We start from the raw sequence: 21025 nt of genomic DNA, 5'->3' as shown, positions 1-21025 counted from the left end.
GGGTATTATTGCAAAGCAAAAGTCTCAGTTGGCCAACTCGGTCTCACGCCCACGACGTGTATCTCTAGAACTCGAGGGACGCAAGAGAGCGAATTACGTACATCAGTTACATATATACAAAATGCATATCAAACAATCAGCTATGACATGGTTAACACCCCTCTTTATTGGGTTTCTTTGAACTTGGTGTGTTGATGGACATCTCCGACCACTATGACACCTTCAAACATCTATTCTAGTAACAATTTGCAATTTGTGAGTGCGTAGGCATCTTTCGATTATTGAATAGAACACACCGCTTCTGTTCTTGGAAGCGAACTACATACGGGGGGGAGTTGCATTCCGGACCTTGCTATCTATCAGGTGCTATTCGCGTCCTGGGAGCCGACATGCTCTTAGCGGGCTCAGCAAAGGGGGGCCGTTAGAAAAGCATAATTCAAGCCTTTAGTGGTATTATTCTAACATATTCTACCATGTAACGAGACTGGCTGGCAGCTGTAAAATGATTAAATGCCCTGCAGCTCAGCTTCAAGGCTACATTAAGGAGGGAGCCGGGCATTCTTCCTGGCGCTGCCTACGTTTGTGTTTCAGCAAACTCTTGTTATCCTCTCGGCCCTGCGGCCTTGTCCTTTTCACATACAGACAACAATGTTCCACAGTCGAGCAGTGTAAGCGGAAAATATACTGCGAAGCAATAGGAACAGAAAGCAATGAGCAATGGTTGGAAAACAAAATGGCGATTCTTGTTACATCAAAATGGCCGTTCATTGGCAAACTCGAAAACCTATATTCTGTCGTATCGTGCATGAGACGGTTGGTCCACGGCCACCAACATGCGTTTGCGGTCTCAAATTAGAGGTATCCGTATTTCTAGACTGACAATAGCTGTGGTGGGTGGATGAGAAATCTTTTGGTTGTAGCTGTAGAAACTGTTGACACCACAGACTGTCTACCTTGGAGCAAGCCCCCCCCCTCTACACAACCCCCTTCAACCAATTTATGCTTCTCCATAGTGTCATCTCCTGCCTTGTCTTCTGGGTGCTGAGGACATCTTGACTATTTCTCATTGAGGAAGTCTGGCTGGCAGTGGCTCTTCGGCCTGGCCTCTTAAATAACTTTCCCATTTGAAAAAAGAAAAGACAATGATAATGCACTATTTACCGGGTTACGCATATTTCTAACATTCAACCAGCAGCACTGCGGATAACAAATTGTGTATTTGCATTTTTGTAGTGCAGCAATTCACCCAATTTTAAAGCAAAACTTCCTGTGATGGACTTTGATCAATATCGGTACCTCTGTGTTTTTAGTTGTTTGTGTGTTTCAGTTAACAATGAACTTTGTTCACTATAGATTAAATCAACATACAATCAAACATATACATACAACAATACAGCAAACATATCAATATAAATACAAAACATAAAAACACTATTTCATGTGAATTCATACATACTATATCTACAATGCTAAAACATAACCTCTGTTATTAAAAGTGCCAGCATACATAGACAAACTGCTGTTGAAAGAAAGACATAAAAACACAATATTATTTTATAAGAGCAGTGATCCGAAATTCTCCGAATAGAGTACGGTCTCTAATACATGTTAGTAAAATAGATTATTCCACTCATCTGTCAGTTGCTGACAGAATAATACATTTGAGAAACTAAAGAATAAAGCAGTACTGTTCTGTCCCAGGAGAATGTCTCCCTTCTCCTAGGTTATGGTCAAGGTTCCTCGCAGTGCTTTCTTGGTGGGCCAGGATAATGTCTCCCTTCTCCTGGCGTTCAGTCTCAGATAGCCAGAGGGACTGACTCCCTTCCCCAGGCTTCTTGGACCTTCTTGCTGATCCGAGTTTCCAGGAGAATGACTCCTTTCTCCTGGTAATTGCGAGTCTAGTGAATGTATAACGATTTACGTCAGTATCCAAGGCCAGCGTGTTAAAATTATATAAACATTGGGAGTCCCCTAGTGTTGGGATCTAGGGTTTACTTGAGGCACAGAAACTGGCATGCACTCCCTCAATTTCTACCTATGGTACAAGGGAGCCTTGCAAAGTGTCCTGGGTTTTCTAATGCTTCCTGCATTTATGTTTGTCGAATTACTATGATCATACATCCACTTAGGGTGCAGTAAGTGGAACCCTAATGTTGATCGGAGCTCTAATCTGACAATTCAGAAGGATACTTTGCCCCGGAGCAGTAGTGCCCAAGTCCCTTGTCTTATCTATCACTTTGTCTAGCTTTATGCTGAGGTACGTGATGTACCTTAAAGCTGTGACAAGTTCTCTAGTAAGCAAGTTGAAATCTATTTTGCCTTTTTCTGTACAGTGTGTGATGGGGAGGGTGTTCTCTGAAAGTTAAGAGTAGCTGAACAAGTAACTTTTCCATTGCCAACCACTTGCATCTGGTGAACTTCGATCATTTAAACATGCTAAGAACTAAAACCGGTGGTGTCCTACTCTCAAACAATATCTATGTGGCAAAAAGGGCCCTGTTATTTCAGATGTCATTGTGTATTCTGCAAAGAGAAACAGCCTTTGCGTCTTATGCTTATGCGTGCTAAGCAGAACTACTGCACCAAACACTATGGTTCGAAAGTACCCTATACTTTAGGGGCCTCGAAAAGGGAACCCAGATTGAAGTGGCGTGCCATCCTCTGGGGCTGCCTAAAAGTCTTTGCGTCATTGCCTCAGGGCTTGCATGTCCTTTGCTACCTCCTGCTTCTCCACTCAGATCTCGAGGACTGACTCTGATGTTCACCAAGAACCCAATGAACTCCAGATACTGTGAAGGAAGCCTGCTGAACTTCTTTCTCCCTTTAACTACAAACACCAAAATATTGAAGGGGCTTCATCAAACTCAGGTGCTGCAGTGGTTTTGTTAGCTGTTGGACATGATCAAGGTAGATAAGATGAGCACAATAAGCTGACACAAATGTATCTACCTGCCTCAGCAATATGGTGAATCGTAAAGGTGCAGCAGAAAGGCCAAAGTGGTGGCAGGTGAATGTGACCATTCCACTGAGCCCTGATAAAGTAAGAAACAGTTGATCCCCTTCACAGATGGGTGACGATGCAGTGTACATCCTTGGAATGGAGTGTAAGCAACCAGTTTTCCGACAATAGATGATCTCCAGCTTGATGTAGTGTTAAACTACACTCCTTGTTAACATTCCACTGGTCTCTGTCCCATATTCCTTACAACCAAGCCAATGCTCAAAAAGCAATAATACTGCACAAGAAACTCAGAAATTGGCAATTTCTGTGGTATCCCCACAATTTCCTTACTGAAGTGCAGAACGTGGTAGTCTGCTTGTTGGACTGTCTAGCAAGGGAACTGCTGAACTGGGGTCAAAAAGGTGAGGTAGTCAGGTTTACCCATTGTAAATCAGTAAGCAAGCAGAATCTTTCACTGTTTACCAACACAATTGGCAATCACCTTCCCGTGTTTCCCAGTGGTAAGACAATGCCTAGTCATACCTGGGTCTTGCTTTGGTACTTTATATTTCCATTCTATACCTTCTTGAACTTTTTTACCGTGCTTTGAGAAGAAACATGTGCAGCCTGGAATGTGACAAAAACTGCTTTCCCAGACATGGAATTAATTCTTTGTTTAAAGGTTCAGCCAGTGGAGAAGTCAGTCACTCCACCCTTGCCACCAAACCAAAATTCCTCCTTGAGGAGGCCAGAGCCGTTTCAAGAGCAGCAAAATTACCTGTATATGCTTATAGTTTTAGCATGGCCCACACCAAAGGAGATGCTGTTTCCTGTGGCATCTTAAACCTGAAAAGGTACATTAATCTTTTTGGCCCTAATGTATACCAGATAAATGTGAGGTTTTTTTTTTTCTCGGAATAGTCAAATATGCATAACCGAGGAGGAAGAAGGCCCAAGATTCGTAGTCCTAATGAAATCCCTAGGTGTACTTGAGCTGGTTTTGGTTCTGCGGTGTTCTGCATTATCAGCCTTTTTGGAACTGTCTTGGAAATGATTTGGAGAGATCCCCTTGCAGCCTGCAATCTGACGAGACTATTTCCCATAATTTGCCAGGAACCAGAGTCTTTGCTTGAATCTGCAGTTAGTGGAGATGCCTCTTCCTCAGTGTGTTGTTAAAGGTGCAGCTGCCAAAAATCCCCCTAATAGGTGTCTGAATCTTTGCAAGAGTAGTGGAATGACTTGCCTATTTTCCATTAGCTTTCACGTGACCTATGACAAAGTCACACATTGGAGAAAAGGAGATTGGTCCTTGGAGATCCTGCAGTTGGGAATCGCCACCTTCATCGCAAGCTGGTCCTGCGCTTCCACCCCATTCCTAGCCTTGTGAATTATGCCTCACCTTGCTACAAAAGACATGTCCTGCATATTCCGAACATAAACTGCACTCTGCATTCGGAAACTGTTGAAGTGTTAGGCTCACAAAGTTCGGCTCGTATGAGCCTGCTTGCTTGACAACCCTGGACACATTTGGCAACCATCAAAAAACAAACCTTCGTGAGTGAGCAATGCGCAGACATAGTTTGCAGAGTGTGCTGCATAAGATTCCCACGTGAGTCATTGGAATCTCGTGGTACAATCCAAAGAGCAGAGAAGTGCATCATTGTGGATGTGCAGCAGCAGTTCCCTGACTGCAAAATTCTGGAGTGGGTGGCTAGGGACACAAAGCTGTCTGACTCAAAGATGGTGGATGGGAACGTTTGAGCTTTAGTACACATTGTCCTCATGATTGGGAGTAAGAGTAGTCTCCTTCAACAAGAATGTCCCCATCTTGCAAATGGTGACTATGTCCCTGCCCTTTCGAAACCTCTGTTTGCTTTCCTGTTCAGGAGAGGAATTGAAGGGGCTATACATAGAGGGCCTTTCCCCCAGTTTTTGCTAGGGAAAAAGAATGCCACCTTTTTGAGTGCCTAGTCTTAACAAGGCTTTGCCTTCTAGTCTATATGAATTTTCCGACCACTCAGCAAGAAACACGTCTTACGCTGACAGAGATCAGAATTTATCCTTCCACGAGTTAAGAATACCTCATGATTGCATGCCCAATTGTGTAAGTGTTCAAAGTAAAACTAATCCAATGATTTATAAACCTGTCTCTTCAGAGTCGCCTCTTTGCTGTAGTTTAGTTCCACATTTAGGGCCAATGGAGGAGCAAGTCCCAGACACTAGTAAGAAATATTTGTTAAGGGACAGCCACCTGGGAAGAGAACCCAGAATTTGTGAGGCTGTATGGAAGCCACTTAGAGTTTTTCTCTACACCCCCACCTGGAAGAAGCACCACACTTATCCTGACACTAGTATTACCCTTTATGCCTACCTCGTTTATCGTTTATTATTTTGCCCACATGCTGTACATATTCTCAAAAAAAACACTTAAAACTTTGTTTGTCTAGTCATTTGATCCCCATCTCACATGTGGAAGGGCCTTGGCAGAGGAGTTCCAATCATATGTAAATGAATCTAGTCCATAATCCCTTTCCGTCGCCTCCCCCCGCAAAAGGAAGCATTGGCCCAAGTGTTTCCATCTATCACTTCTTAGTTTTTCCAGTTCATATGATATGTCATTTATAACGCACCTGTACAAAAGTGTTTCTAGGTGCGACAAGACAAGGGAGGACAGAAGGAGGACAATACAACAATCTTACTAGGCCTTGTGGCCTACAGATTGCACAAGTGGGGGGGTGGAAGAATTGCCGGGGGGGGTGGAGAATGCAAATTAACTCCGTAAGTGCTTGCAGGAGGTGGCTCATAAGTGCAAAGAGTCAGGGGACTGTAGGGTTGCAGATACAGTCCCTTAAGTGGTTGGGAGGCCCAGAGGCCCAGAGGCCTGGCTCAGAGTGCAAGGGCAACTGGCTGTGCAGGAGTCTGGTCCCGTAAGTTCAGTGGGTGGCCAGGTAACCAGTATGCGCAGCAGACCGGGACATCAGCAAGGGAGAGGAAGCGATGAAAAGGAAGGTCTTCAGTTGCCTCCGGAACCTTAGGTGGTTCTGCTCAAGTTTGAGAGAGGCAGGGAGGCTGTTCCAGAAGGAGGCCCCAGCCGAGGACAGAAATCTACCCCCCACTCTTTGCCTGGAGAAGCGTCTGACCCTCAAAGTTGGAGGTGGATGAGCAGAGGACTTGTCCATACACATCCATGTTGAAATGAAGGGTAGCTCCTACAGCGGCCTGTGCTGAATGGCTGCATGCCTTTTATCAATTGCTGGTGATAAATCTACAAAGCACCCATCCCACAACCTAACACAGTTCATTATCTGCATTGATGAAAACTTATAATGCAATCTTACGACTGACTGCCTGTGGCAATTAAAACCTGTGTACCATTTCTATGAAGAAAGTGTTCTTGGATTGTTGTAGATTTTACTCTGATTCCCCTGCATTCATATACTTTCCTACCGTATATCCCATATGTACTTAGCCTTCCATAAAGTACTGAAGTTATTGGGTGAGCTGTAGTAATCTGTCCAACTGTTTCCTTTTAGATGGACATGTTCGAAGGCACTCTGCGGGGCATCGACAACATCAAATGGATGGAGAGCCATCTCTGTGATGTAAGTGGCAGGGAAACATATTCCTAGCAAATATTTGTTCTATGTATTTGTACCGTACCATTGAAATACATGCTTCAGTGGCAGTACCTTCTGTTTTGCTGCCATGCACCCTTTTGCTTGTCATACTGACATTGCCACAAATGTGCAAATATCATGACAAGTCTAATTCTAAGAACAAAAACAGAAAGAACGTGTCTACATACAAAATAAGATATTCTAACATGTGGTCCATGTCTGCAACAAAGAGCGCGTTTGTTGCAAGTGGACTGGTGATGTAGCTAAAGTGTTGGAACATAGTTCTAATCCTGGATTAGTCAGTTCACCCAAAAACATATGAGCCATTCTTCGTAAATCCATATCACAGGGTGTAATTATAAAAACAGTACAATGGTTGGGCCTAATAACATGTTCTGTCAACTCATCACATTACATGCTGGTTTCTGTAATAAAGTCTCAACTGGACTCCAATATTGTACATGCAGTAGCTAATGCTCAATTTAGTCCTATTAGATGAAGTGTCCTCTGCAAAAAGCGCTACTCCTTAGAGCCGGCTTCGTTCTATGTCATATGACTAAAATAAGATGTTTGGTGCAACAAAAAGCATAAAATATTATTCAGGAAAATTGACCTTCTGTGGAATTTTGAATGCTCAATCCTACGCCCAGATAGGCGCATCTTGGCAGAGAGTTGTAATGCAACTCCACAGCATTATCTATTCACTGGGGTTATGAATAAGTTGTAATAATTCTTGTAAATGTCTAAAGATTGCCTTCCATAAGAAGTCGATGGTAGAATTTGTAGGCCCTTGTGATGAATCCTGCAGAGTCCTCACAGAATCCCTGCCTAAAATCTCCTCCCAGGTGGCCTGGGGAAGGCAGTGGCTACCTGATCCTAACCCTGGGGTTTAGCTGGGTGGATAACCTGGGAGGAGAAGGCCACCCAGGGAATAGGATGACTCTGTTGGGAGAGATGCAGTATTCATACTGTTCTGAGGGTGAGGTTTCCATAATACTGGAATACCTAATGGCTTGTCAGAGTAAGGCTTTCCTTCCCAAAATGACCCAAATTGTAATTTCTGAAAACCCTTACGGTCAACATGGAAATGATGCATGTAAGAATCAAAGAACCAATATTACCTCTTCTGACAAATCTACTTTACTGTTGGTTTGAATTATAAAACTAAGAGTCCACCATTAATTCTTTTAAAAACCTCTTCTGAAGGTACATTTATAAATCATAAAATTCAGAGTGAATTAAATGTTAAAACAAGAACATTAGGGACTTCAAGTCCCATAATGCTCTAGGTACTGGCACAAGGAATAGGGACTCCGAGGTGCAGACCTATGGTGTGCAGTCTAGTGTTTCTAATGACCCACACCTGAGTGGGATGTTTGAACATTGAACCCCCCCAGCCCCCTATGTGCGCGAGCCATTCAAGAGAAGCATTGGGAGTAGCAGAGGCAGGAGAAACAAGAGAGCCGCTTCCCTTGTGGAAGCGGGACACTGTGTCGTGCAAGTAGCAGAGGTCAGAAGCTCTGTAGAATGTAGAGGACGCACAGCGGGAAGTGGTACAAAGACTGGCTGTCCCGAGGGAGAGGCGAGCTATCCTAACCCGGCATGTAACTCCAGTGTGTGGTGTTCACCTGAGTGCGAGCGGAGCAGAGAAAGTTCCAGCTTCAGAGGGGAGAGAAAAGTTACCAGAGCTGTCAGACGCTTGTGCGAACCCGGCGAAGTAAGAAGGAACATCGGGTCCGTTGGAGGCGCATGGAAAGACCGATGTGTTGACCTTTAACAAGTAACCCCAGAGTGCTCCAAAACAGACCACTGGTTGTAAATAATGGTTTAAGAAAACGAACTATTGAATGGAAGGCAAGTAGGTGTAACTCTTAGAGACCGAATTGAGGAACAGTGTATCCACCATTGTGAAAGTGGGAGCAACTCTTATATTAAGAGAAACGGAGGTGAGAAACAATGTAACCCCCATTGTCAAAGCCAAAAGGGGAAGGACATTTGACCAAAGTATAAAAGAATATTGTAGCCACCTTTCTCCAGCATTGGATCGTTCATGGATTCACATGCTTAGAATATTCCCCGTCGTCAGACTGGGACCCCTCAGTACACATATATAGCCTTTTCCAATAGGAAAACTTCCGACACTTTTGTGTCCTATCTACGTCCTTTTAGGACCCGCCTACGCATGCTCCATAGGCCGTCCCCGTATAAGAGGCCCGCCCCCGCGGTTCCCCTTCAGATTTCAACCGTCTCCAAAGTAATGGGATCTCCTCGTGTTGCCCTACTGTTTTGTACTAGGTTGCGTCATTGGATTTCGAGTAATAATGTCCTCTGTGCCAGGTAAAGCGCTGTTCCGTCCATGCGCGACATGCGGCTTAAAAAAGGTTTACAAGGGGGACGGACATATGGACTGCATATATTGCCTCCACCCTCACCATTCGGCGGATACCTGTGACATATGCAAGGGGTTTTCTCAAAAAACCCTCAAAGACCGAAACCGACGCCTGGTGGCATGGCTGAATGATGGAGCGGGGGCTTACCCCCCCTCGGAGGTGGGCTCCACACAGTCGGCGAAAACATCACGCCGCGCGGCCTCGTCGGAACCACCGCCGAAGAAATCTAGACCGTCGGAAAAAGAGTTGTCTGGAAGTCACTCCACTAGAGACTCCTCGGCAAAGAAATCATCCTCATAAAAAAAGCATGAGAAGGAAAGGAAACCCTCCTCTGGCGATCATCACAGATCGACCACGAGTCGAGAGTCCAGTAAAAGCGGGCACAGTGTGGAGAAGGCGGGACCGCCGAAACCACCTGCGAAGTCTTTGTCGTCGACGGCGGTCCAGTCATCGGCCGCCTCCCTGCCACTGGCACAGGGGGCATCCACCGTCCCGTCGACGAGGGCCTCGTCAACGGGGTTCCTACAGGAGGCCTGGAGGCCTGAAGTCTTTGACCCGACCCCCCCAGAGCCTTTGCTTCAAGAAAAAGCTATGTTGCTATCCTCGGAGGACGAGAGAGTTGCCGGCCCAGCAGACCTAGGGCTACGAGCGGCTGACAAGTCGTCGACGAGGGCATCCGTTACACCGGTATCTGCCCCTCTCATCAATCCTCAATCGGTTCTGTCGTTGGATATTCTGTCCACGCTTCAGTCCTTGTTGCAGTCGTTGGACCAGCGACTACCCCAGGCAAGCCTGCCACAGTCACTCGTCGACGAGCGGGGCCCGTCCCGTCAACGGACGCACCCACGCACGCCAATCTCAACACTGGCACAGGAGGAAGGTGAGCTACCAGATTCGGAGTCTGACAGGGGAGCCATGTCGGATATCTCATTATCCCCCTCCAGGGATCCTACCTGGGAGTCAGAAGCGGAGTTGGAAAACCCCAGAAGCCCAGCTCACCCGTCCCCTCCGGACGACATTGCGTCATTCCATTCTATGATGGAGAAGGCATGCAAAGAATTTGGTCTGTCCCAAGAAGAACAGAAAAAGGATTGTTTTTTGTTCGACCACATGGGCAAGAGAAGGAGGTCGGTGTTCTCGATACCAATACTAGACCATGTATGGAAGGAGGGGTTGCAGACAATGAGACACCCATTCTCAGAACCAGCAGGGAAAGGACGCCTAGAAAAGAAGTTTAAGGCTCCAGAGTCGACCCCCAAGTGTTTATCTTCCCAACCAATACCGGACTCGGTGGTGTCGGCGGCAGCAGCGAGGAAGGCAAAGGCACAGCACAAGTGCACGACTCTTCCTGAGAACGAGGCGTGACGCCAAGATGCCTTTGGCAAGAAAGTGCTCTCCGTGGGAGCGACCACAGTAAAGGCCGCAAACTCTCTGGCAATTGTGGCCAGATACGATAGGGAGATGTGGCACAGACTAGCTCCGCTGCTTGACCATCTTCCAGAAGAACAGAGAAAGGCGGCGATGCTACTGGTCCGAGAGGGTGAGGAAGCCTCAAATCACGCAATAAACATCGCGGTGGATCTCGCTGAGTCAGGCTTCAAGCAAGTCACCAATGGGGTGGTATTGCGTCGACAGTCATGGCTTAAGTGCACCTACTTCAGGCCAGAAGTGCAATACAAGGTCTTAGATATGCCCTTTGAGGGAGACCTTCTTTTCGGTGAAAAGGTGGACGAGGCCCTAAAAGGGATGAAAGAAGATTCGGACACGGCACGTTCATTGGGTGCCCTCCAGAGTGGCAGAAGTTACAAGTCTTTTCGTCCCTTTAGAGGGGCTTCAGGTAATTCAAGATTCTCTTCTTGAGACAGATCCTTTGCCAGATCGGCTTACCCCTCCCAGGGATACCAACGTGCCTCACAATCGGCTGACCGTCGACGAAACTTCCAGTCTTCCAGAAAACGACCATCATACCCGTCGTTGTCGAGAGACAAGCAGAATAAAGATCAGCAGTGATATACCACACTCCGTTCTGGGGGGAAGAGTTTCAGCATATGTCGACGAATGGGAAAGGATAACGACGGACCAATGGGTGCTAGACACCATAAGAAACGGACACTCTCTGCAATTCAAACACAACCCTCTGCAAATTCCACCTGCGTTCACCGCTCAGTCCCATATGAAGGTAAGAGGTTACACTCATGTTAGCGAAGAGCGTGATAGAATTAGTTCCAACATCACAGAGAGGTCAAGGAGTCTATTCAAGATACTTCGTCGTAAAAAAGCCGAACGGCAAATGGCGTCCCATTCTAGACTTACGCGATCTCAACAAGTCCTTAAAGAGCCTGAAATTCAAGATGCTCGCTCTGCAGGAGGTGATCCGCGCAGTTCAAAAGGGAGATTTCCTGGCGTCCCTGGATTTACAGGACGCGTATTTCCATATTCCAATGTGTCAGAAACACAGGAAATTCCTATGCTTTGTAATAGGGCGAACTCACTACCAATTCACGGTTCTTCCTTTCGGGCTCAAGACCTCCCCCAGAACGTTCACAAAATGCCTGGCTCCAGTGGCTGCCTGGCTAAGGAAGCAAAGCCACCACGTATACCCATACCTCGACGACTGGCTGGTAAGGGGATCCTCCCCAGCGTCGACCAACACAAGTCTGCAAGCCACCATGCAGCTTCTACAACGGCTAGGATTCGCCATAAACTTCGAGAAATCCTCTCTGCGGCCATCGAGAACGCTGGTATTCTTGGGGGCACAGTTCGAGACTCAGTTAGGGCTGGTGAAACCTTCCCTCGACAGGACCTCAAGACTCATTCGACAAACGGCCCGACTACGGCGAAACACCAGGATCTCAGTGAGAAAGTATGTTTCGGTCCTAGGGGCCATGGCATCCTGCATCCATCTGGTGAGAAACTGTCGACTATTCATGAGGCCAGTCCAAGAATTCCTCAGGGACCGATGGACCCAGGCTCAGGGATCGTGGTCGGACAGGATAACCGTCGACGACGACAAGCTACGTCGGACCCTTCAGTGGTGGCAGAGTTCCCGCAATCTGAACAGCGGTGTGCCCCTACAGGAGCCGGAGTTTCAGAGCACCATAGTTACGGATGCGTCCCTAACCAGATGGGGAGCGCACATGGGTGCTCCCCAAACGCAAGGTCGCTGGTCTCCAACGGAGTCACTCCTACACATAAACGTACTGGAACTCAGAGCGGTACGATGGGCTTTGAAGGCGTTCCTACCACACATCAAGAGTTCGCGAGTGCGAATACTGACCGACAATACAACAGCCATGTTTTATCTGAGGAAACAAGGAGGGACACGATCAAGGACTCTTTCCATAGAAGCCCAGAAAACATGGCATTGGGCAGCGAAGCACGGAATTTCCCTCGTGGCTCATCCCCTTCCAGGAGTGAGGAATGGCCAAGCCGACTCCCTCAGCAGAAGCATGGCCCAGATACACGAGTGGGAAGTGGACACGGGTCACTTGAGGAAAGTGTTCGAGAAATGGGGCCAACCCCCTCTGGACGCCTTCGCGACCAAAGACAACAAGAAATTTGCAAGCAGATGGCCCCAAGAGGGGTCGGTGGGAGAGGCGTTCTCCTTCCCATGGACGGACATGTTCCTCTATGCTTTCCCCCCCGTTTCCCCTCATACGGAAAACAATACAGTGGATATGCAGATACAATTGCCGGGTGATTCTAGTGACACCATACTGTCCGAGGCAACCATGGTTCTCAGACCTCCTCCATCTGTCGCTGGAACATCCCATAGCGTTTCCGAAAGTCCCGTACCTTCTATCCCGGGACAGAGGCACGGTGTGGCATCACGACCCGGACAGTCTCAACCTTACGTCCTGGCTCCTGACTTCTCGGGAGTTCGGCGCCTTAGACATTTCAGAGGATTGCCAAAAAATTCTACAGGCGGCTAGAGCCCCTTCTACAAACAAATCCTACTCCTATAAGTGGAGGAGGTACTGTGAATGGTGTAAGGGGCAACAGGGCCTACAACGGTTGTCGGTGACGCCGGAACAAGTTCTACCTTACCTACTCCTCTTAGCGGAGAGGGGATTATCCTTCACATCGATAAAGGTGCACCTGGCGGCCATCTCGAGGTTCACAAGGAAAAGGCAGTCGTCTCCTCTATTTAGCGACAGACTTGTAAAACACTTCATGAGGGGTTTATTTCGAGCTTTTCCCCCGGAAAACCGTTTCCCCCCGACTTGGAGTCTCAACACAGTGTTGGCAGGCTTAATGAAACCACCTTTTGAGCCTATGGCCACGTCCGACATAAAATTCATTTCGTGGAAGTTGGCATTCTTGATTGCTATCACATCAGCTAGAAGAATCTCGGAACTGCAAGCGCTGGTCGCCATACCTAAGATTCTTTAAGGACAAAGAAGTCCTGGCAACTAATCCTATGTTCGTCCCAAAAGTTCCGACAGTGTATCACAAACACTCGTCCATTGTCCTCCCTACTTTCTTCGCCACACCATCATCGGCAGCAGAAAAAGCTCTTCATACCCCGGACGTTAAGAGGGCTCTGAAATTTTACCTACATCGTACACAGGAATTCAGGTCTACTAGACAACTGTTCGTCGCGTATGGTCCGTCGACGAGAGGAAAAGCAATCTCTAAACAAGTATTGGCTCGATGGGTCTCATCGACGATTGCGTTTTGTCACTCTAAGGCCGGAAGGCCACTGCAAGGACATCCTAGAGCCCATTCTACAAGATCGATGTCCCCCTCAACAGCTTTGTGGGCAGGAATTCCGTTGACGGACATATGCCAAGCTGCGGCATGGTCAGTGCCCCACACGTTTACCCGCCACTACTGCCTTGCTAGGCAGCATGCGGATGAGGTGCAGATGGGAAGAGCTGTCCTGCGCCATCTGTTTCAGTAAGGTAAGCTCCACGCTGTGGAGAATCTGTTGTCTACCTTTTTAATGACAGTTCATTTTATGTGGGTAAGGTTATATGAGGTAACTTATTCCTACTGTGCATATGCATTGTGTAGTATGTTGATGGTATATTACATTACATTCTCACCACCGTCTCAAGTGTTACTGCTATACAATCTATTCTAAGCATGTGAATCCATGAAAGATCCAATGCTGGAGAAGGGAATAGTTTCTTACCTGTAACTCCATTTCTCCAGCATTGGTATCTTTCATGGATTCACATGCCCCCACCAACCTCCCCGGAATGTAATGTATTTAATGGATAAAATTAACCCTTCCTACTTTGGAGGGGCCGAAATCTGAAGGGGAACCGCGGGGGCGGGCCTCTTATACGGGGACGGCCTACGGAGCATGCGTAGGCGGGTCCTAAAAGGACGTAGATAGGACACAAAAGTGTCGGAAGTTTTCCTATTGGAAAAGGCTATATATGTGTACAGAGGGGTCCCAGTCTGACGACGGGGAATATTCTAAGCATGTGAATCCATGAAAGATACCAATGCTGGAGAAATGGAGTTACAGGTAAGAAACTATTCCCTTGCCAAAGCCAAAAGGGAAGAATATTCAGACAAGGTGGATGTGATTTAAAAGAAAGCGGTTGTTCAGGGAATCATAACCAATATTGCTAAAGAAAGGCAGTTAAGGGAAAACAAAGATGGCAGCATAGAAGCACTTCTTGTAACAAGAATCAGAATGAGAAACGTTGTCAATGTGATGAAACAGTTGTTGATATAACTTATTCCCATTGAAGATTGACGTGTTGATAATTTGAAGTAGTCTCACCACAGAGTACTTTTAGTAGTGGTAGCAGTTTTATCCTGGCAGGCGAGTATATCAGGAAAGGGACTATTGGTGGTTAGTGCTGGCAGGTTAGTGGACCAGGAAAAAGACAATTGAAGTACCTCAATATAATTGAAGGTTTTGCTGGTAAGAAAGTAGCAACGCCAATAATATGTTGTGATGAACTGTGGAAAAATCATCCTGACAAAACCTTTATTGTTTATGAAGAAGAATTGTGAAAGTGGTTGTCCTTTAAAGATCATATTGAATATTAATTGGAAGTTTGAAGACCGTCTTTTGATTTATCAAGCAAGAACTATAGAACTTTCAGTCATTTTGCAGAGAGATAAATCTTGGTTAGCAATAAGACAATCAAGTGTCAAGTGGAAGATGTGTTCCATTTGGAGCAGAACTTGACAACTGAAAAGAACTGTCTTGAATTGAACTTTGAATTGGAAAATCCTGAATTAATCCTGGGGAAGGTGATCCGACCCTGGTTACAAGGATACATTTTCACAAAGTTTGTTTGAAAATGTTGGTTATTATTCTGAGTTTCAACAGCCAATATTATACCTGTATGATTTTGTTGTGTAAGTGTGAGGGACACATACTAATATTAGAGAGTTTTTCTTTAGTCTAAGTTTAACAGGCAGGGAAATCCTCTTTATGTTGGGGAAGCAAGGCGTTTTTCTCACCCTTATTTAATAAAATGGCTACTTGTGAGAAAACTATCTACTTGTCCGTCTCGCATTTCTGACCCCTTACAGCTAAAAATACTTCGCAATTATGACTCTTCAGAACTGGGGATAGCTGAAAAAGCTCTTTATGAACAACAATAATTCTGTGGGCTCTATGTTTCATTCTTTTAGAAAGAACAGAAGGCTTGAGGTAAAAAATGGTTTTAGGTCCGGAATAGTGACTTCACAATCTATTATTTTAGCCACCAACAGCCAATGAAGAGAATGAAGTACTAGGAAAATGTGGTGATGTTTGTGTATACTTGTGGTAAGACTTGTAAATACATTCTGAATGTGGCAGAAGATGTTATTTACAAAATCAAGGCTTCAAGCTATAAATGGATAGAGCATAAATGTTCAGGATTAAAAAGATTCATATAGTGATACTCTGTGGAGATGTAAATAAATAAAGCATGATTTAAGTACTGGGACAAGTTGAGTACATATGAATTACTAAGTACCTGACCACCAAGTATGGTGGAGGCAAATGGCTCATTACTTCCAGACAGAAAAAGGAGCTCTGGAGTTAAAACCCAAACTGTCGCAAGTAACTTGTGTTTTTCCATTTTGCCCAAGGCATGGGTGTTAAGTGTCATTTGAAAAACATCTTCAAATCTTTTTTCTGGTGAGTCACCGCTGGTTTCACATATAAATTAAATGTGTTGCAAAACTTTCATCCATGTGAAGGACAATTATCTAATGTGACAGATTACATACACAGACATACTAGGATCTGGGAACAACACTAAAGCCACCCATTTCCATTCTAATTTGGCCACAAATGAATTGCAGTAATCAATAGTTTGATGCTTCTGCTGAAATGGGAAGCAGCCTGATCATGATAAACTAGGCCCTTGTGCTAAACAGAATTGTTCAGCAACCACTTGTTCCAAATGCTTGGAAAAAGAGTAGAGCTAAAAATGGGTGGAGGTTTGTGTGGCCATTTCTATTTAAGGCAACCTTCTTTTAAAGAAATGATTTACCATTGCTTGTTACAAGGCCTGTGCAACTATACCAGATCATTATTTATTTGTTGAGCACAGGTCATTTGGGGATCTGACTTGCATATATTTTGATAAATGTTTTGGTATTTAGGAGATTGTAAGTTCCGGAAAGAAAGAAAATGTATGGGAAAGTGGTGCAGGTAACTGTTGGCAGATCTTGACTGCTAAGTGGATTTCTGCCTCAGCCAGAACGTTCGTTCGTGTCTAGTACCATAAACATTTCATTATGTATATTTAGTGATAATGTAATCCCGAGTGAAACTACGTTCCTGTTTTCATTCCGGATAGATTATCATAATTCTTGGGTTTTGCAGAGAGAATTAGTGTCTTTGGTGGCAAAAGCCCCCTGCAGATTGTGTGCGATTGCCATTTTATTTGTGCTGCAATTCAGGGGCGCACTTGTAGGTTTTGTAATATGTGTCACAATATGTGATAATTTACAAAGGTTTGCATCCCAATTTAATCTGTCATGGTCTGTACTCGGGCTCAATGAAAAGGCAGATGGATCAACTCAGGCATGATCAGTTTCTAAGCTCTATTAAAGACAAGGGGCCCTGTTCCATTTTATGCAGATACTGAGAAAAGGCACACCATGCCGTTTTCAGCATCCCTTCCTCCCAGCAATGGGATCAACAGACGATTTGAATCCAAAGTCTAGATTTTTATTTTACAGACTGAAAACGAAAAGATTAAGTTTAGCTGAGGTCATGTAGCGTGAATTCAATGAAACAAAAACAAATCTGGGTTCTCTACAGGACCGTGGCTCTCAATCCATCCCTCTCTCCCTTGAAATCGTCCTTCCTTGCAAACAAAAAATCATTAATTCTTTTAGAATGTAAGTGCTGCACACATTGTCCTTGCCATTGAAGTTGCTTGCTTGGCTTTCTTAGACGTTTTCAGCGTGTCACACTTTTTCTCAGGCACAAACTGCATCACCACCCTTAGTACCTTGGGTTGTTTAAATGTGGGACAGGCATCAGACCCCTCCTGGGGTTGTCGGGCTTAGCACCTTGATAGGCTGTCTAGGACAAGCCTGGGTACTACTACTCCACCAGACGATGAGGCTCTCCAGCAGTCTGGGATTTGACCAGTGCTCTTTCTTGTTCTCTCTCCTTGGTCCCCTTCTCCTACTTATCTTTTCCCCTGTCTTGTCTTCTCCTTTTTGGAGTTCCACTCTTGTCCTTCTCATACCGCCTTGCTGCTCATCCACTTTCTCTCCTATTACTCCTCGGCCGATCCCCCCCGCTTATGCTTCTCTCTCTCTCTTCCTGATGTTGTCACCTGCTCCTGCTATCTACTCTGATTTACCTGCTTCACTTTCTCTCCTTTCCCCTTCCCTGATCTTGCCCTAGCTTCCTTTATTCTCCTCTGTACCTCATTCACCTTCTCTTCTGTCTCCTTCTCTGATGTTCTCCCCTCGACCTTTCTGCTCCTCTTTACCTCTTTCACCTACTCTTCCCTTCTGACGTTCTCCCTTCCTCCTGGCTTCCCCTCTTACCATCTTCGTCCCCTTATATTTGACCTACTCTGGTTTCTGCCTCCTCTGTTCTGCCCCTCTGCAGCTCCAACTCTTCTCTATGCCTTTCCTCCTTGCTGCTCTGCCATGCATTTTCAGCTCATGCTTACAATTCCTGACCGCTAGGAGTCTCTCCATTTCACCCTCCTCTTGATGCTATAGTGGGATCACCCACAGGCCTCTGAATTATTTACACAATGTCAGCTGTGCATATGAGAGGGGTGAGCACTTGGATATGGCTTGCTCTCTCTAGGGAACTACAAAATCTCCAGCCACAGCGCTTGTTTACTTCTACAAATATGCATTTCTCTTTGTGGTTAATGCAGATACTCTGCAGGCAATACAGTTCCTATTTTTATGTCATGGGCATGCAAGGCATTTCCTTTATCCCGAAGGCTTCTGCGAACACCGATCAATGACCGCTTCTTAATGCCTCATTTGAAACCAGTCCTCACTGTGTCCTGAGCTCTGCGACCCGCTCGGGCTAACGTGCCAAACATCTACAGTTTGTTACATATGTTGATTTCTATAGTATTAGCAAACTCCTTCCACATTGAATCCGTGCATGATGTTGGATCAATATGACAGACCTTCCTTCCACGCAGTATTCTATGGCCCACTTGATTGCTAGGCCAAATTTTGTTCTCTAGAGAACAAAATCCTGCTTGTATACAGAATGGGATGTTTTCCCATTCTACTCCTGGGACAGTATAGCTCCCAGCCCTACTTTGGAGACATCTGTCTGCAGGAGGAACGGCAGTGAAAAGTCTACCATTTTTAGTAATGGGGGATAGCATAAGCAGTCTAAGTAGGCCAAACGCTGCTCTGTGTTCTTTACCCAGTGTTACTTTAGCAGGAGAACTGTTTTTTACTTTATCGTTTAAGGGCACAGCAATGGTGGAAATCGGCAGTATATATATGCACTAATACTTGATTAGGTCTAAGAAGGCTTTTATGTATTTCTTTATGCCGGGAACAGGAGTCTTTCTTACTGCCTCTACCTTATTTTCCTGAGACTGTATTAAACCGTTATCTACAAAGAAGCCGTAGTATTTAATGGATTTCTGAGGCGGATGGCAGGTAGTTTGGTTTGCTGTCCAGCCAACTGCTCTCAGGACATAAGTAATTATATCGGATTGGTGTGAATGATCGGCCTAGGTGGAACTGTAGATGATTATATCATCCTACTGAGTGCCTGAAAATAACTGGTAAGGTTTTAAACGTGGCAGGAGCTCCATGCAACCCAAATGGTAGTACCGTAAACTGATGAGGGCCATCTGGTGTGGAAAAAGCCATTTTCAAATGGATTGTGTCCTCCCACGAATTCCTCATCTTATGATAAATGGTTATCTCCAGATCAATGACTGCTTCGGGAAAAAAAAATTCTCGGCAGAGTGCGCTGTGCTCGAGGTCGTGGCGTCGAATGTCCCTCAACGGACTGCGTACTCTGACGTCACCAATGGTATAAATAGCTCGAGCCGCGCCCGTTGCTTCAGTTCTGTTTTTTCGATCGCTTCGCTATCGAGAACGGCGCGCTTGAGATTTTCTGTGAAGAAAATGTCTTCTTCGACACCCAAGACTGGGTTCAAGAAGTGCGTAGATTGTGGATCGAAAATGTCGATCACGGATCCTCACCGGGTTTGTCTCTGGTGTCTCGGTTCCAGTCACTGGACCGACGACTGTGTTTCCTGCCAATCCATGACCAAGAAAGCTCTTCGTGAGAGGAGAGCTAAACTGTCGGTGGGGAGGGAAGCCTCTAGGAAGGCTATGTCCAAAAAACATAAGAAAGCGAATGATTCGAAGGAATCGTATCGCCATAGGCATTCAAAGAGATTGCGATCTAGGAGTAGATCGAGACACTTCTTCCTCGTCCAAAAAAATGGAGGAGACATAGATCTCCCTCATCATCTTCCGTGTCAACCGAAGAAATTCGATGTCCGACAAAATCGGATTCTCCCAGAAAATGGGAAGAATTTCGTAAAAAGATTATGGAGGTATTCGAGAATGAACCTCGGAAGAGCCATACCCCTAAGGTCACTCCATTGGACGACAAAGGGAAGTCTAAGACTACCTTGGTAAAAACCGGTAGTGTCGAGGATACTCGAAAAACTCGAGTCGACGACAAGTCGTTGAGGACTCTTCGAGAGTCGAGCACCTCTCCGGTGCCATATAAAAAACATAAGTCATCGAAGGTTTCGACGACTTCATCGTCGACCGTTTCAGCATCAAAACCAAACATAACCTCGACCCCTTTATCGAAGTCATTTTCGAAGTCATTGAAGATTCCTTCGACAACTTTGAGGGATTTTTCCATTCCTTTGACGCTTATGGTAGAGGAAGAAAGAAGATTTACTCCGTTGCCCAGGTCAGACTTTGTCCATTTCCTCAATTTATGAGGAATCTGGCTCGGAGGAAGAGGAAGTCGCTCCTTTTGGAGTTTCATATGGCACAAAGCAAGTTCCTGTCCAAAATGAGAGACCTGAGTGACACTCTACATTCTGCCAGTGGAATTGACACCTCCCCAGAATTAGTTTGCCAGACCTGATCCTGCAGAACATGCAGACTCAGGGTATGACTCAAGGCTGTTTGGCAGTAAGGCTGATGAAAGCCTAGAAAAACTTCAGACCTCGAAAGCGGCAGCTAAATCGCTTAGTGCCTCCATGCACCAGCCTCTAAAACCCTATTCCGGCTCATCTTCCTGGAGGGGTCGTTCCTTTCGTTACTACTCCTCATTTAGTAGAGGAAGAGGACAGGCTTCTCAAAGAGGCAAAAGAAACTTCCCTCGTGGTGCACAAGGAAGAGGTGCAAAATCAGCCTCAGGAGCGGCATCTTTACCCTCAGCCACTCCTGCAGCCGCCTCCAAATCCCTCTGAGGCCTTGTTACACAAAACACCAGTGGTAGGCGGGATCTCTCAGCATCTGAAGGAATGGCGGGGCATTACCTCAGATGCTTGGGCACTGGAAACAGTAGCCCAAGGTTACTGTCTCCCCTTCCATAAAAGTCCTCAGAATCAGCCACTGGGAGCCAACTCCGGAAAAATTCCAGACCCGCTCCTGTTGCAGGAAATTTTAACCCTGCTAGA

General features: G+C 45.7%; 1 protein-coding gene across 2 annotated transcripts in view; it reads left to right on the top strand.

The window, feature by feature from the left end:
- TRAF3IP2 (TRAF3 interacting protein 2) overlaps nucleotides 1-21025 on the top strand; it is a 436145-nt gene that overhangs the window by 356477 nt on the left and 58643 nt on the right. For both annotated transcript variants that reach the window (XM_069607776.1, XM_069607777.1), the window contains exon 6: nucleotides 6475-6543. In XM_069607776.1, coding sequence (XP_069463877.1) covers nucleotides 6475-6543 — 69 coding nt within the window. The remainder of the gene's footprint in view (nucleotides 1-6474; nucleotides 6544-21025) is intronic.

Source organism: Ambystoma mexicanum, chromosome 4q, assembly GCF_040938575.1.
Source record: "Ambystoma mexicanum isolate Mex_15411 chromosome 4q, UKY_AmexF1_1, whole genome shotgun sequence".
In the NCBI taxonomy this organism is placed as follows: domain Eukaryota; kingdom Metazoa; phylum Chordata; class Amphibia; order Caudata; family Ambystomatidae; genus Ambystoma; species Ambystoma mexicanum.
Note: the sequence above shows the minus strand (reverse complement) of the source record. Positions and strands in the feature narration are given on the sequence as shown.